At 46.4% G+C, this 17,564-nt stretch overlaps 1 protein-coding gene across 1 annotated transcript in view; it reads left to right on the top strand.

Annotated features, from left to right (window-relative positions):
• SLC44A3 (solute carrier family 44, member 3) overlaps positions 1 to 17,564 on the top strand; it is a 77,052-nt gene that overhangs the window by 25,006 nt on the left and 34,482 nt on the right. Inside the window, 2 exon segments of the mRNA XM_012661109.1 lie at positions 1,093 to 1,279; positions 13,209 to 13,374. Of these exon segments, the coding sequence (XP_012516563.1) occupies positions 1,093 to 1,279; positions 13,209 to 13,374 (353 nt within the window).

The raw sequence follows: 17,564 nt of genomic DNA, 5'->3' as shown, positions 1-17,564 counted from the left end.
ACCTAACTTACTCTTGGAGAGTCCAGAAAAATCAGGGCCATTGGTGCTAAGGAATGTGGGGAGAGGAGGAGGCTTTAGCAGGAAGACAATGACCTTGATCCAGGACAAGCAGATGTTGAGGGACTCTAGCACATCCAGGCCTTGTCAATGACTGAGGTGCTTATGCGTCCGGAACCTGGAGGAAGGGGAGGCTGGGCATTTCGATTTGAAGACTGTCAGTGTCTAGGAAGGATGCTAAAGCCACAGGGGAATAGAATGTACCCCCAAAAGATCCCAAGATGCAACAGCGAAAGAAGTAGGAGAGCCGGAAGAAAGATCACAAAAGCCAAAGGCGAGAAGATTTTGGAGGTTTTGAGAAAAGAGGAGTGGACGGAGGGTTGGAATGCCATGCGGAGGGCGAGCAAGACCTGGAACATTCCCATGGGATTAAACACTCAGGAGGTCACAGGAAGTGGCCTTAGGGAGAGCAGCGTCAGGAGAGTGTCGGGGTCTGGAGGTTTGTGGGTGATTCAAGAATGAGGTGGGATGCGAAGTGCAGATGGTGGGCAGAGACGAGCTAAGAAGCGCGGCTGTGGAGAGAGAGGGAGACGGCAGCGGCGGGATGGAGATGGGGTGCAGAATGGTTTGTTTCATTAATATGTGAAATATTTAGATATTTATATTCAGGAAGGGAAAAGCCAGTAGAGAAGGAGGCACACAATCACTGTCTTTTTGCCTCCTCCTCACATTCCCCTGCCTGTCTGCAGTATCATCCTGGGCTCTGTGGATGGGGAGGTGGAGCACAAGACAGTCCCCTGACCCAAGAGGAATTTATTCTCATTTTCTCTTGCTTTCTCACAGACTACAGAGTCCCTGAGGGAAGGACTGTGTCTTGGGCATTGGTATGTCTGTGAGATTTAGCATAGGGGCCAGCACACAGTAGGTGCTTAATTAGTGCTTGAGAATTTGTCTGTTCAATTAAAAGAAAAGTAGTGCGTACCTATCTTAAAAGAGCTGTTTGATGAGATGTCCGTAAAAGAATAGAGTTTGTTTTAGGCTCTACCCAGTTCTGCATTATCTTGAAATAATTTGCTCTAACCCCTTTCTCGCCAGGCAGTCCTGCTTGTCTTGATTTTTGTTCTCAGAAAGAGAATAAAATTGACAGTCGAGCTTTTCCAAGTCACAAATAAAGCCATCAGCAGCTCTCCTTTCCTGCTGTTGCAGCCACTGTGGACATTCGCCATCCTCGTTTTCTTCTGGGTCCTCTGGGTGGCTGTGTTGCTGAGCCTGGGGACGGCAGGTAAGGGACAGTGGGTGTGGGTTCCAGCTCCTTGGAGTCATACGCAGAAGACGTCACCATCCTGGGACCATTGATCGGCCTGTTTCTGTAGGCACCAAACCTCTCATGCCACCAGAGGTGTCTGATAACAACAGTGGTGGTGCTAGGGGCTCTGTCCTGGGGGAAAGCAGGAGGGTCTTTTTCCTCTTTTGTATTGGCTTTAAAGAAGCTGGGTTTGTGTTTCATGAGAGCATAAATTCAGTAAGGACTAAAAGCTTTAGGACAAACTACAGTATGAACAAAGGCCAATGGAAAGAATATTAGCAAATGTCTCCAGGTATAAATTTTATCCAAGGTAATTTGCCAACCCCTATCAAATTGGTAGGTGATAAAGAAGAACCAGGAAAGATGCTATTAAAAATTTGTTGTGCCCACCAGAGTTTGTTTAAAGCAAGTACATAGAGAAGGTCATATTGCTTTGGCCCTGAAAAGATAATACTCTTTCCTCCATCCTCCTGTCATATCCAAACAGTGGTTCTCCACCAGGGGTATTCCTTAGTCAGCTTCGGTACTTTATTAAAATGCAGATACCTGGGCCCCATCCTCAGAGATTCTGATTCGCTTGGTTTGGGATGGGACCAAGTATATAGTAATACGTATTTTTAAAGCTCCATAGCAGAGCAACCGTATTCTAAAGCAGTGCTGTTCACAGTGGTGGCTGATACCAGATAAGGAGCTTTTGCCAGAATGCACATCATTCCATTGCTTCCTCCACTGAGAATGTCTTGCTGTGGAGAAAAAACATCAGCTAGAGGAAACAGCGCACTCAGTGAGACAGTTGGTGCATTCAGGCCTGAGCTCCCGTATCACTGCGGAGCAGTAACCAGCATCGTGAGGACAGGCTGCTACTCTGTGGACCACACTCCGAGTGGCACTGTTCCAGACATTTTCTAATGCCTCTGTTTCGTTTGATTAAGGCCCAGATTCACACTTGGATGTGAGTACAAAAGAGGAAGCTGTTTTCTGAGACTGTCACTGGGCAGATAAGAGCCACAGCAGATATCAAATCCGCAAGGCCGATGCGTTTCTTCATGCTTTATCCAGACTATTTTGTCCCTTATTCGCTCCAGCCATATGTAAGAACAACCGCGATGTAGTAGATGATTCTTAGTGAATTTTGTTCCCTTCCTGCTGCTCTGGAGTTCCTGATGCCTCAGAGCTCAGATGGTCAGCGGGCCCATAGGAGTCGCAGCGCTGGGACGCCCTGTTGCCATCTTCAGAGATGCCACAGGGGGAGTCTTTTCTACTCGGGTCTCTGGATGCTCCCTGGAGGCCTGCGATGAACTTCAGATGACTATCCAGGGAGGAACCTTGGTCACACAGGGGGACAGGGCTGTAATTAGTCGGGATGAGGTTTGTCTGGGAGTAAAGGAAAACTCAAAACAACAGTGGCTTAAACAAGACATGAGGTAATTTCTCTCTCACACAGATGAAATCCCTGAGGAGGAGATCCAGGCCAGTGTCAGGGCCAGGGAAACTTCCCCGTCACCCTCTCACTGAAGGTTTGCTGAAAAATCAACTCACAAAAGGCAGATGAATTGGAGAAAAGCCATACAAATTTTATTCACACGTACAGAGGAGCCTTCAGAATGAAAACCCAAAGATACAGGAGAAATTGTCCGTCTTTATGCTTATGGTTAACAAAGTACGGACAGCCATGTAGAAATATGATTGGAGAAAAAGGGTATGATCTAATGCTAATAGACTGAGTGGGGAAACCCAGCACGCCTGTCTGGATTCTTCTTGGCCTCCTTGAGCTTGCATTCCTTCCTTCTTGGTGTGGGGCAGGACCCTCTCTGGAGTGGGGGTCTTATGACCTACAGTCAAACAAGGTAGGTCAGATGATTTCTTTATGGCCAGTTTTTATACAGAAAGATGGAGAAGAAATTAGAGTCATATTTTTAGGTTTTTTGGCTGGCTTTGGGGAAAAGGGCTTCTGGTTTCTATGGTCAGCCTCGAGGGAGAATGGGACTGAGAGGCAGGAGGGCAGGAGAAGGTCAGAGAGAAACTTTTGCTTTGGAGGCTGCTTCTGAGGCCTTCATTTCGGGGTGTTGTTTTCTGAGTCCCAACACCAGCATCGTCTTCCAGAGGTCAAGGACTCAGGCTCCCTCTTTCCTGTTCTACAACCTCCACCCTTTGCTTCCACCTTGTAGTTGGGAGCAGCTGAGTTTGCGTCAGGCTCGCCCAGCATGCCTTACTCCAGCCGATAGGAAGGTGGCAGGGAGGAGGATGAGCGCACCCCTCCCAGAAGTCACAGCAGCCTTCCGCCGACGCCCCGTTGGCCAGATCCTAGAAACGCCTGTCTGCAAGGGAGGCCAGGAAATGGGCAGCCACCCACAGCTTTAAAATGAGAGGTTCTAGTACCAAGAAAAGAGGGAACAACAGATACTGTGAGACGGGCAGAAGCCTCAGCAGCGAGCAGTCCTCCTGCAGCTCACTTGGAGTCCTCTCGGTCATGATCAGAAGGGAAGGCAGGGCCTGGTACGTGGCGGGGAACAAGCCTTTGTTGGAAATGTCCTAGATTCTAAGCTCTGTACTGAGTGCTGTCTGATGTTCTCTCCTCTAAACGTCACAATCCCCTTGTGATGGATACGTCATTATGCTCAAGTTACAGGTAAAAAAATTGAGGTTCCGAGTAAGTCATTTGCTGAGGGTCACACACAGCTGGGAAGGGTGACGCTTCCCCTGACTCCAGAGCTTTAGAATAGAACCTGTGCTCTTTCTGCTGCCTTTCGCTTCCCTGTGTCTCTGATACAAAGCTATGGAAATAAAACTTAGGCCTCTCAGGTTTGTCTCTTCAAGAGGAAGTGGTGCTGGGGACCACGGCAGCAGGCTGGCACATGCAGGTGGTCCCCGTGACGTGGTGTCTGGGGCCTGCGTCCTCAGGACAACACAACAGGGCCGAAGCCGACGGCCAGAGGCAGCTCAGGGAGGATGGCAGGAGGTGGCAGGGCATGGTGTGCTGTGCAGCGGTACTGCAGTCCTTGAGCCCTTGCCACTGGAGAGTCACCAGAGAAAGGGTGAGGTCTTGGGGAACGGGGCTCAGGGCAGTGAGGGACCTTTCTCCCCCAGCCAGCCCAGCCCGCCGGCCCCTGTTAGCCGTGTGGCTGGAAAAAGGAAACTGTCTTGGAGCAGGGCACATTTGTTCTTCCTTGAATTCACAGGTACTTGGTGAGTGCTATGGGGACGAGGCACTGGGGAGAGGTGGGAACAAGACTGAGGTGGTCTCTGTGCCCATGGTGCCTAGAGCCGAGCAGACAGACCAATAGCTAAACATGTGGTCGCAGTAAAGGTTGATGATGGAAATTTGGGGAGCTTTGATTGCACTAGAATGAGGCTCTCACCCAGTTTGTGAGACAGGCAAGGCTGCTCAGAGGACAGGTCAGAAAGAACAGATCAGAAAGTACAGAAAGAAGCAAAGGGGATTCGGGCTTGGGGGTGCTCGGGACAACACAAGGAGAGGGCCTGCTCACAGGGTCAAGGGGAGAGCCCGGCCCTGAGAGTTGGGGGGTGAAGTCAGAGAAGAACACGCCCCAAGGCCGACTTGGGGGTGAGCTGCCAGCGTGTGCCCCATAACCTCCCCTGCCTGAGCCCAAGGGATTGAGGTCAGGAAGTGCAGGGAGACGTGGGGTTTTTCTTCATGGCTGAGGGTATGAATAGCGGGTTTTCCTCCCACCGCCTTGTAGGATCTTGCATTGAAGAGTGACATTCTCCAGCAGGGCAGGGAGCCAGCCGAGAGAGAGCAACAGCAGTAGACGGGCAGGACAGGAAAGGGTGTCCGGGACCTAACGTAGGTGTCTGTCTACGTGCAGGTTATTTTAGGCTTTTCCGGAGAGAAGGTGCGGCTGGGAGCCACCGCTTCCCCTCCCCGCCAGAGCTGGGCATGGTAGAAACCGATCGTCCCCCCAGGCCGCCTGCCTCTCCCTCCCACCTGCCTGTGGCCGACCCAGGTGCACAGAACCCCCTTTGTTTGCAAAGGTCTGTTCACCCCACGCCAGGATGCCCTGCTCTGCGCTGGCCAGGGCAGCAGCTGCTTCGCTTTCTGATCTTCAGAAGATGCCCCAGCTACGCTTGAGAGAGACTGCGAGCCGCCTTCACGTCGTGTGATGCCGGTGGCGCAGTGCCCCGCCAGGTGTCTCATTTAACGTAACCGGCAGTTACGAGAGGACGGGCGCACGCTTCAGCCTAGTGCCCGAGTTTGTGTGGGGCTTAATTCGGAGTCTTTTTAATTGTGTCAGATGGTGGAATGAATTAGTATTTTAATGTTAAAAAAAAAAAAAAGATAGGCATGAACTTAGGTTGATTGTTTTTGCCCAGGTGACCTATTTCTCTAGTCTGTTAACTAGGTGACAAATTCTGTCTTGTTTGGGGATTTTTTCAGCAGAGCATGTCAAGGCTCCCCAGCAGTGATATTCATTAGCCCACTGGGACTTACTTGCCATCTGCGATGTGACAGTGACCACTAAGATCCAGTGGAGAAGGTGGAAACTGTAGTGACCTTGGGAATCCAGCAGGTGCTACGATGCATTGGAAAGAGCCCAGATGATCCAGTTACCCCCGAGGTCATTAAGGGGTCGCAGCCCCAGAGTCTGTAGGGTGGAAGAGGCCCATCTGGCAGGAGCTGAGGGCTTCCCTCGCGGTCTGTGCTGCAGTCAGAACAGTCGTCACAGGGCTGTGGACACAGCATATGTGGGGTGCTTGGGACAGGCACAGAGCCAGGCTTGGAAAGGAGGCAGCAGGGTCAGACAGGGTTTCCCATGGGTTTCCCATCGGATGACCTGAGAACCCGGCTGGCTCTGGCCTGCCTTGTTCCCTCTTTGCCATTTTTGCAATGTAAACGTGACATGAGGCTGCCTAACGAGGATGTTAGGAGGCTGAGATGGGATGAGAGCTTTGCTTTGCAAATAAGGGACCATTTGTGTTTTTTATATTAGGAATTAGTGTTTACTAAGGAACATCTAGTACTGCCTTCAGCTCTGTGGTTTATTCTCTGCTCTGCCTGGCATATTTGAGAACACAGTTTAAAAGAAAACTGTCTTTTTTTTTTTTAAGTTATCAGAGATCTAGAAGATAATTGAAGTTATTTCAGAAAAGCCTGCTGGCAGCCCAGCCTCACCCCAGAAACGGAGTGAAGGGAGGTTGCACAGGGTAGATTGAAACAGCTTCTGCGTTTCAGAAGGTTGTGGTCCCTTTGGGAAGGTGCAAAGGAGAGTGGTGTCCGCGCACACCCCCACGCCTTTGCTCCTGCGGGTGGTCTTCCCCTAGAACCCTCCCCTGCCCACCTCTCACCCCGGCTCTCTGCTCCAAACTTCTTCTGAAACTAGTTATCCTTCAAGATTGGTTTCAAGTATTGTATTTCTCAAAAATCTCCTATAAATTTCTCAGCCATACTTAGATATTTCTTCTTCATTTTTTCCTTGCATATTTTATGTTCTTCATTCTTTCAACAAATATTGATTGCATGCCCACTACGTCAGCATTGTGTGCCCACAGTGAGCAAGACAACGGCCCTGCTCTCCACGTCCTTACGTTGTGGTGGTGGGGAGAGAGGCAATAAGTAAGTGTATTATATGTCCCGTGGTGACAAGTGCTATGAAGAACAATAAAGCAAGATGTGTTCTTATCCCACAAGAGTAAGAATACCTGAGGGCAGGGACTCAGTGTCTTTTTCTTTCTGTGTCTCTTAGCTTGGTGTGCCATAGCTGAATGGGTTTAGTGAGGGTGTGCTGACTCAGTGAGTAATTTTACATCAGGGTCATGAGTATTCAGTGAAATGTACACATGGGAAGAACTCAGTAAGTTGTAGGCTCTCCGTCAATGAGAATTTCCTCTCTTTTTACCTAATCCTCATGCTGCCAGAGCATAAGTTGAAGCCAGAGGGAGACACAGGCAGGGTAGGTGCTAGCAGGCTGGGGGGCTGGCAGGACCCTTGTGCCAGTTGGCTGGAAGAGGCCAAGTACACAGAATGTGCTAGAAAGTAGAGCCTTTCCAAGTTGCGCCTGCTTCCTTTAGAGAATTATCCCAACCAGCTGGGCTGCCTTCCTTAAGAAACTGCCATTTACAATGATCATTATATCACCTTAGTCTTTTGAAATGCTTTCAAGTTTGCTAATAATATCCAAATTTATAGCTAGCTGCACAACAAATTTCCTCCCGATTATTCTGATGTTCTCTTGGGAGATCTCTAGAAAGTTGTCTCCAAATCTCTTTGACAGAATATATTACTTGAAGAAGATATATTCATTCATTCATTCATTCAACAGATATTTATTGAATATTACTATTAGGAGACCCTGTTAAAAATACAGATGTAGAGATACAGCTTTCTTTCCAGTTTGGAAGGTGGGGGGAGACAGGCATTAAATAAAACAAAGTGAATTTTATAGTACTTTAAAAGTCGATAAGTGGTATGGAGAAAAATAAAGCAGAAAAGAGGAATAGGAAATGCATACAGGGCGAGGGTGCGATTTTAAATTTGGCAATGGTGCCTCATCGAGAAGGTGATGCTCGAGCAAAGATTGGCAGGGAGGGAGGGCGGAGCCATGAAGCTATGTGAAGCAAGGGGAAACATCCCAGGCAGAGGGACCTGTCAGAGGCCAGGGTTCCAGGGCACAGCACGGAAGCCCATTCAGGCAGAGTGGGGGTTGAGGGAGAGCGTGGCTCAGGAAGGATCAGAGGGGGCACAGGGTTGGACCTTGGGGCCCTGCTGGCCTTTATAGGAACGTTGGCCTCCAGTCTGAGATGGAAAGTCCTTACAGGGTTTTAAGCAGAATAGAAACTTGACCTGACTTACGTTTTCATAGCAGTGATCCAGGGAGGAGATGATGGTGGCTTGGAACAGGGTCGTAATGGTGCAAGGGGCATGACGTCGGATTCTGTGTCTATTTTGAAGGTAGAGCTAATAGGATTTCCTGGGCATGGGAAAGAGAGAGGAGCTAGAGATGACTCTGAGGGTTTTGGCCTGAACAACTGGAAGATGAGATTGTCATAAACGAAGAAGGGGCAGGAATTTGAGTGGAGCATTTTAGGGGAGATCAGAAATTAATTTGGAGTAGTTTTAATTGAGATGTCTTTTAGACAGCCAAGTGGAGATGTAAAGTAAGCAGTTAGCTGTGTAAGTCTGAAGTTGGGGCCGAGGGGGTGGATGTCCCAGCTAGAGATTTACATTTGGGAATTTGGGATCATATTAATAGTATTTAATACCATGAGATTAGAATGAGTGTAGATAGAGAAGAGAAGGAATCTAAGGACCGTGCTTTGAGGCACTTCATCGTTGAAATGCCCTGGAGAGAAGGAAGAACAAGCAAAGAGACCGAAAGGGAGTGGCTAGTGGGGAGGAAGAGGAGGAGGGTTCAGTGTGGCCCCTGGGATCCAAGTAAAGGGTTTCACGGAGATGAGAACGGTCCAATGTAGCAAATGCTGCTGGTAAATTAGGTAAAGACTAAGGAATCTCCACTGAATTTGGCAACCCAGGGTGGAGCAAAGAAGGGCCCATGATGGGAGTAGGTTAAGAGAAAGTGGGAGGAATAGAATTGGAAAAAGCAATTACAATCTTGAGGAATTTGGCTGTAAAGAGGAACAGAGAAATGGGGAGGAAGCCGGAGGAGGAAAGAATCCAGAGTAGATTTTTCTTAAAAGTGGAAAATAGTTAAGAATGATTCATTAGAGGGCACAGGGTGGCTCACGCCTATAATCCTAGCACTCTGAGGGGCAGAGGCAGGAGGATTGCTTGAGTTCAGGAGTTCAAGAGCAGCCTGAGCAAGAGCAAGACCCCATCTCCACTAAAAATAGAAAAATTAGCGGGGCGTGGTGGTGCACACCTGTAGTCCCAGCTACTCAAGAAGCTGAGGCAGGAGGTTGCTTGAGCCTATGAGTGTGAGGTTGCAGTGAGCTATGATGACACCACTGCACTCTACTCAGGGTGACAGAGCAAGACTCTGTCTCAAAAGAAAAAAAAGAATAATTAATCGGAGAGGAATATTTTGATGAAGAGGGAGAGAAGTGCTAAAGAGATACCTTCAAGTAGCTGAGAAGGGGGGATCTAGCGGAGGGATTGGCCTCGGGATCGCAGGCAGTTTATCATATTAAGGGAAGGGGCTCAGAGTTTGGACATGTGTTGATGTTACTAGGTAGGTGGGGGGTGTAGGCACAGCAAAGGTTTTCTGATTACTTCAGTTTTCTCAGAGAAACAGGAAGTAAGGTCATTGGCTAAGAGTGAGGATGGCAAAGAAATTCTTGGAGGTTCCAGAAAAAATTATAAAATATTTGTCCCGAAGAAGGAGAAATAAATAGACCAACATGGGAACATTTGAGTTCCTGATAGTCACTCAGATGGTATTTTCTTTGTGATTTTTTTTGCCTCTTTCATTTTTTTCCCGACAGCTGATGTCCAGCACAATGCCAGCATGCAGTAGATGCTCGATGGTTATTTAAGTTAATTTCAGAAGTGGGATCATATCTACCTATTTCTCATTTATAGCTGACCCTGTATGGCACCTACCATTCTAAACACTTTACACATTTGCTGTGCTTACTCATCACAGCTACATGTGTGGCATTTACAGCCACGAGACGCGATGAGATCACCAAGAGTGTGAGGAGTAGGTATTACTATCCTCAGATTACAGGTGATGAAACAGATTTTTTTAAAGGTCCCACAACTTGCCCGAGCTTGCTCAACCATTAGCAGACGGTGCAGAGAGGTGACTCTTAGCCTGTGTGACTCTCACGCCCAAGCCTGTAATCACTGTCCCAAGCTTGTCTTGTTCACTCTCTTCATCTCTACCATGAGAGAACTGTGCCCCAAATTGCTCGTCACACGTGTCACAGCTGAGCCTGGAACCACGTCTTCTCCCAGTTTAGTGTCCTTTCCACCACCATCCTCTGAGATCCATCATATCTTGGGATCTATGTATGGCCCAGTTCCCACTGACACCGTTAGCTGCCCGCGGGAGTAGCCCTAGTGCCAGCCCATAGCAACAAGGCAACGGGCGGTGTGAGGAGGGGATCTCGCCTGCACTGACGCAGCCATCCAGGAGAGGGCAGTCGTGTGCGCGTAAGCGCGTCTGCCCCACCCACAGGCTCTGTAACCCACAGGGTCTCGGCTGCATCCAACTTCTGTTTCCAGGCTTTTTTGCCCTGAAGTCGGAGCGCCTGATTCTTCAATAATGTTTGCTTAACACAGCGTTTTGCCCCTCAGATGGCATTTGGCAATATCTGGAGACATTTTGGGTTGTCCTTACTGGGGGAGGGGAGGGAAGATACTCCCGGCATCTAGTGCAGAGAGGCCCGGCGTGCTGCTAAACATCCATAACGCTGGGCACAGGCCCCCACCCCCAACAAGATGTCAGTCGGTGCATGGAGAGGGCGAGAAACCTTGCCCTGAATGGAGGTCCATAAACAGCCTGGTATAACTGAACCCTAGGAACAAAAATAGAAGATGGCTTTGATAAGGATGTTCAAAAACGACAGTAAGATCAGTCGGAATAACTTACGGGTTCTGCTTTGGGGGTGCCAAAGGCGTTAAAGTCTAAGTAGATCTTATCACCGTGCCTGCCCCACTCTCTGACTGTCTTCACGGGCGTGCTGCGCTGGCAGGTGTGCGAATGTGTGCTCTTGATGGCACAGGGCGGCCGAGGGCAGAGACCAGGCCCCCTCGGCTTCCAGGGCCTGCGTACTTACCTCCGTCTGAGGAAATCTTCCCTCCTGTTCTGTGAAAACGTTTCCCCCCCGCCATGTGATGTTGTAAACCCGTTCTTGCAAAGCCGAAATCTGTCCCTGATACTCGAGGGCCTTATAGGAAGAGCAGTATGCTCATTCCCTGGCCTGGAACTTCTGATGTTCCAGAGTGGTTCTCAGGGCCCACTGACCTGGTCTGCCTAAACATGTGTTCCCTTTGGGAGGCGCCACCTCCTTTGGAATGGGGAATGTATCTTTGCCTTACCTGAAACAGAGATTGCCTCCAAGCCAAACGAGCCCACTGTTCGTTAAAATATTAACTTCTCTCTGTAAATCAAGCCGTTCCACTATTTTTACAATGTGACTCTTGTTCCGCAGAACGTACGGCACAGAGAATTGAGACCGGCCTCAGTCTGCGGAATCAGTTTCGCTCTACAGCATGATTATCTTCTCCCCTTCCTTCTCACAGACCCTGCTGTGAATGTCTAAAGACACATGAATTATGAATCTAAAGTCAATTGATAGCTACGACAGGAAATGTGAAGCTGTCTTTAAATGTTGTTCAAGTTGTAAGTTTCATTAAAGTCCGAAGTGCCCATCTTCTTCCTGACAGTAGGTGATTTAAAACACATAGTGGGACGACATCTAGAAATCAAATGCAGCCGCCAAGCTGGGGTTCGGATTCACCAGCGTCTGCAGAGCTAATTCAAGTGCTTCTCTGGATGAGGGAAAGGAAAGCAGGGTGTAGCCACGCGAGTGACAGAACATCATGGGGGCTTCCTTGCTGGCCTCAGTTGAATGCAGTACTGTGCTCCTGCAATTTAATCACCATCATCATCATCACCATCATCACTGAAGGAGCTCAGGAAATTTCACCCCAAGATGTTATTCCTTGGTATAAAGAGTATTTTGAATTAAAGGCCCTTAGAAATCAGCAGGCTTTCCCTCTTTCTTCATAAAAAACAGACCCATCAAAAAGAATAACCAACTTCCATCCCCCTCCCTGTTATCTCAATATATTGCAGGAAAAGAAGATCAAAAATGCAACCAGACCTGGCCCAAACAATTTTAAATATAATACCTATCCCTTAGGTTAATTTAATTTCCAAAGAGAATCATTTACAAGTCAATCTGTTTCCCCCATTCATTCATTCTCCCAAGTACATACTCATCCTCCCTAGTAACCACTAATTTCCCCTAAATAGAATTACCTATATTCCTCATCTCTCCCTCCCCTCTAAAATGACAGTATATAACTTTCTGGACCCCATCGGGATACTGGGTAATCACTCTGTGATTCTCCCTGTGCACATGATAAATAAACCTCTTTCTCTTACTAATCTGGCTTATTTTCAGTTGATCTTTCATCAAACCTTCTGGGGTAGACAGGAAGTTTCCCCTCACTCCCCCCATCACTGATGGAGTGATAATTCTGTGGGCAGGTGCTATCCCAAGCACTTTCCAGGTAACCTCACTCCATGCTCACACTACTACCAGGACATAGGTACTCTAGGTAAGGTTGCTAAAACTCTGAGAGGCCAAATAACTTATCCCAGGCTACCCATGAAGGGGTAAAGCAGGGATTTGAACCTAGAAAGGTTAACACTGAGGTCCAGTAGACATTTTAAATGTACTAGAAGAGGTTGCTCTTGAAATCTGAACTGGATGCCTTTGAGACAACAAAGACCCTTGTCTCTTTCTCTTTTATAAAGTCTATGTGTTTGGCCAAGCAGGGTTCTATAACATGGTTCTAAAGACTTTGTGTGGTTTCATCAATGCAAAAAGTTTGGTTTGCATCACAAAGGGATGTAGTCGAAACCACAGGTCTTAGAGTCCAGTGCTTTCAGGTTTATATTCTCCTTCCACTAATCGTGAGCAACGGGACTTTACAAAAGGTTACTTAACTCTTCCAAACTTGTTTTCACATCTACAAAGTGGGATGAACATCAGAGTATATGTGAAGTGTCTTGGAAATTGCCTAGCAATCATCACTGTAATTATCATTGTTATTATTTAGAAGTTAAATGTGTGTCCTCAATTTTTAGTTTTGCTATGGAGATTTTAAATTATGGTAGGTGCTTCACACTTCACTTTGGCATCTGTGCTTCACATAACACCAAAAGCCAAGCATAAAGAACTGTGGCCTGTTGAACCATCTTCTATGCTCAGGAAAATGGTGATGATAAAGTACGTTTGCATTTTTAAACTTTAGGAGCTGCCCAGGTTATCGAAGGTGGCCGAGTGGAATATCAGCCTCTTCTGGACATTCGGTGTATGTGGTGGTACCATTTAATTGGCCTCATCTGGACCAGTGAGTTCATCCTTGCGTGCCAGCAAATGACTATCGCTGGGGCAGTGGTTGCTTGTTATTTCAACAGGTAGGTCCAGTGTTTTTCTCCCGTTGGTTTGTCTGTGTGGTTTGTCTACATGCTTCGTGTTGTGTATCTCAAAAGATATCTGGCAGTTTTGACCTGACCCTTTAAAAGGGATTGACAAGAGTGAAAGATTAAGCTGAAAACTGGGCTGGATGCTCACTTGGTGGTGAGAAGAAATGTATGCCTTAAATCTGTCACATTTCCAAGCTCTTTGCTTTAAGCTAGAAAATTTAGAAAGAAGCCAAACAGGGAAGTGATCATATTGCTTAGAACTGAAAGATTAAAAGGAAGGGTTGAATTCCCCTGTAAATATCCATTCTTATTGACTTCAGACTTAAAAAAAAATTACTGGTCTATTTTGAACACACTTCAGTAAATTCTGTGAACTTCACGTTGTCCTCTGTAAAATCAGGAGAATGTTTGCTTAGAAAATAATGTTAAATCCTAAAGGAATTGTATGTAACTATAAAATATAATTTATGCACATTTAATTACTAGTAAACATTAATTACTTGCTTTCTTGCTTCTATGTTTATACCTTGTTATTTCATGAAAATAATTAAGGACACACACACACACACACACACACCCTGAACCCTTTTTACCTCTTGCTTATGTGTGTGTGTGTGTGTGTGTGTGTGTATATCTGTCTGTCTGTCTGTCTGTCTCCAGGGGGCAGTGTGGAGACCACGAGCCCCAGGAGCAGGGCCAGGACAATGAAAGGGCTGGACTTAGAACAGGAAGTTTACTCTGGATAGGGCTGACCCTCTAATCTCTCAAACCAAACGAACAGATAAACATGAGCTTTCGTGGGGTAGGACAGTCAGCCAGGGTGATTCATGCCATTGAGCAGTTATCTGCTGATGATAACGAGCACTGTGGGTTTTTAATGTAGCGGTGCCCTTGGGAACCTCCATCATCAGAGACTCTGGAGGACTCACAGAGGGGCCGTTGCCCTTGGCGCTGAGTGTCGCTTGCTCCTGAGTAGGGAAGCAAAGAGTATTCTCACCAAATTGGCTAGCAGGTACCATTTATCTGACAGTAATTTTGTGTTATCTTAGAATAACAAAAGCAAAGCATTTTCAATGAGGACTTTTAATCTGGACTTCAGTGAAGCATATGCATTTATTTCCTAGTCCCTTCCCTCTCTTCAACCCCTCAAAAAAAAAATCAGGAAAGAATGAAAAAGGCACAAACACACAAGGACAGTGAGAAACAGAGAGGCAATGACAGCAGATGAGAAACATCAATGACAGCAGAGCTGAAGAGAGGCTGCATGGGCAGTGACTCCGAGTGCACTGGAGAGGGCTGAAGAAGCCCTGTGTGTGTTGGCCAGGTGAGGACAGACCAATAAGACTCAGGCTGAGCTGTAGGATCCCAGAGAGGCTCAGGAATCTGGGTGTAAAATGTACTTCTGAAGATTAGCTGAGAGTCTTCCGAAGGAGCAGTCAGATGGCCAGATCCTGTCCTCCACACCAGCAGAAGATGGGGAATGCAGGGGCCGTAAGTGGAAGTCAACATACCGAATAATGAGGACACCCCAACACCCCACATTCCACGGCTCAGCTCCCAGAATGTCGGCAGCCACGTTGATATCCTCTAGGAGGGGGTTGGATGATTCTTCCCTGGAGAAACTGTCTAACCCAAAGGAAAGACCTACAGATAGTGCCATATGGGGCCCCCGATGAAACGGGTTCCCTGGCTCCTAACAGAGCACTGAAGCTCACCAGGCAACAGCAGTGCCCCTCACACAGAGCTTCCAAGCCACTCTTTAGAGCCTCACTCTTAAATTTAAACTGTTCACCAGCGATTATTAAACATATGAAGAAAGCCTCAGAGTAAAGGAAAGAGATCAAAATGAACAAAACTAAACAAGAGAATTTAGGGAAAACAGAGATGATGCAGGTTGCAAAAGAAAACTACAAAACAAAATCAGAGGAACTATAATATTATCAGAGAGAACAAAGAAATACTGTATCCATAAACCAAGACCCCCCCCAAAGAAAGGAATAATGAGAGAACAAGAAAGACCCCTTAGCGATTAAAAATATGATTGCAAAAGTGAACATTTTCTATTGAGAGATTAAAATATAAAGTTGAAGAACTCTTTCAAAAGGTAGAACAAAAATACGAAGAAATGGAACATAGGAGAGAAAGGATAAAACGTTAGAGGATAAATTTAGGAGACCCAACATCTGACTAATATGAGTTACAGAAATAGAAAAAAAGGAAATCATCAAAGAAAATTCCCAGGGCTGGAGGACCTGAGTAAAGAGAAGATCCCAGAAGCTTCTCAAGGGAAAAAAAGATCACAGACAAAGGATCACAAACCCAGATGAGATCTGACTTTCAACAGCAACTCTAAACTGGAAAAACAGTGAAGCAAGGCTATGAAATTCCAGTGAAAGATTATTTCCAACCTAGAATTCTGTACCTATGCCTACTACCAGTCAAGGGTAAAGAAAAATAAAGTCACACTCGGGCATGCAAAGTCCCAAAAGATTCTCCTCCCCACATCCTTTCTAGGAAGGCTGTTCCCCACTGAAACTAACGAGTAAGCCAGGGAGGAAAACATGAGTATCAGAAGAGAAGGGAATTCCCAGGAGGGTAGCTATGCAGCCGGTGTAGAAAACATCCAGTCCAGGGTGGAACCAGAGGACAGCGGGCTCCAGGGGACATGTCCCCAAGAAAAGAAAATGAAACAGAATACCAGGTGTGTTTGAACACGTCGAGAAAAGATTCACACTTTGATGAAGTGTTCAGTGAAGCCCATGGAAATCCAAGCAAATAAAAAAATGTGAAAAAGTTAAGGAAAAAGCAAAAGTTGTACAGGAAAGAAAATATAATTGTAATATGCTACTTGAATCAGTTGTGAATATAATTCACAGTGCATATTATTTATGTACTAAAAACATAAACACTAAACATTAACTAAAAACTTCAGTATAATTACATTATACTAGGAAGAAGAGAGGTTGGGAAAATGAGAGTGTGTTTGAGGGGGAGGGGTTCAGGGTGTATGAGAAAATAAAACCAGAATCTTCCATGGTAGAAAGGTCAGTAGACAATATCTGAAGCTGAAAAAGCAAGAAGCAGCAGTAAGAACATGTAATTTTGAAGTGTGGGGGTGAGTGCCAGAATAAACAGCTAAAATATTATCTCTGGGGAGAGGGAATTAGGAATGGGGGAAGAAAACTGCTATTTTTCCTAATACACTCAGCAGTATTATTTGGCTTTTTAAGAGACTTTATATATTACTTTGATTAAAAAAGCAATTTAAAATAAAATGCATGATGATTTATTTTTAGCACGACTATTTCATTTATTAAAGAGCTCTGCTTTCTTTTTTATTTTTCTGCCTAATTTTGGAGCCTTGAGGCTTTTCCTTATCTCCCAGTTCGCAATTCTTTGTGCCATCTTCCGGCTGCCTGCACTCAGGATAAAGATTAAATATAGCCAGAGCACATTCATCCCTGCCATTCATTTAAGCACTAAGAGGGCTGAAGAGTTCACACAAAGACCATCAAGTACCAGGATATGGGCAATCTGTAAAATTTACCTTTTACATCCATTCGCTTGAAGAGCGGTCAACTGAAAGCCAAAAAGATGCTGCTAGGGATGTGACAGAAGGAGCTAGAACTGTCCAACTTGGAGAAGGGACTCTTGGGGCATGACTTCATCATGGTTTTCAAATACACAGAAGATGGTTTCCAGCTGCCCTGGATCTGCTGAGGAAGAAGAGAGGAAATGGATTCATCGCAGGTCTGGAGGAATTTAGGTAGAGACAGATGAATTTCCTAACCCTAATGAGTTACCCAGGGCAGCAAAGGAATCCTGTTCTTTATAATAAACACAGTTTACATGTTCTATGGAACTGGAAAGAACCTTACAGTTTCCTTGGCCCTCCCAACCCCATCTTGCAGTGATTTTGCTGAAAGAAATATCAGGAAGGGACGTGGTCCTTGTGGGGACCACACAGGTCTCCTTCGCTTGGAACCAGCTTTACGTGGAGGCCATCCATGCCATGCAGCCCACACCTCGTCCGGGAGCCTCAGTGCAAAACTAGTTTTCCTTGTTTGAAGACGTTTTAGTGATCATGAGGCTGGATCTAACTAGAGCTAAAACTTGCTCCTAGGGCCCTGAAGTGGCACAGTTGGCTTAACGTTTTGTGGTGCCTGATGGGATGAGTAGTT

Source organism: Propithecus coquereli, unplaced genomic scaffold (assembly GCF_000956105.1).
Source record: "Propithecus coquereli isolate 6110/MARCELLA unplaced genomic scaffold, Pcoq_1.0 Scaffold7, whole genome shotgun sequence".
In the NCBI taxonomy this organism is placed as follows: domain Eukaryota; kingdom Metazoa; phylum Chordata; class Mammalia; order Primates; family Indriidae; genus Propithecus; species Propithecus coquereli.
This window is presented reverse-complemented; position numbering and strand designations above follow the sequence as displayed.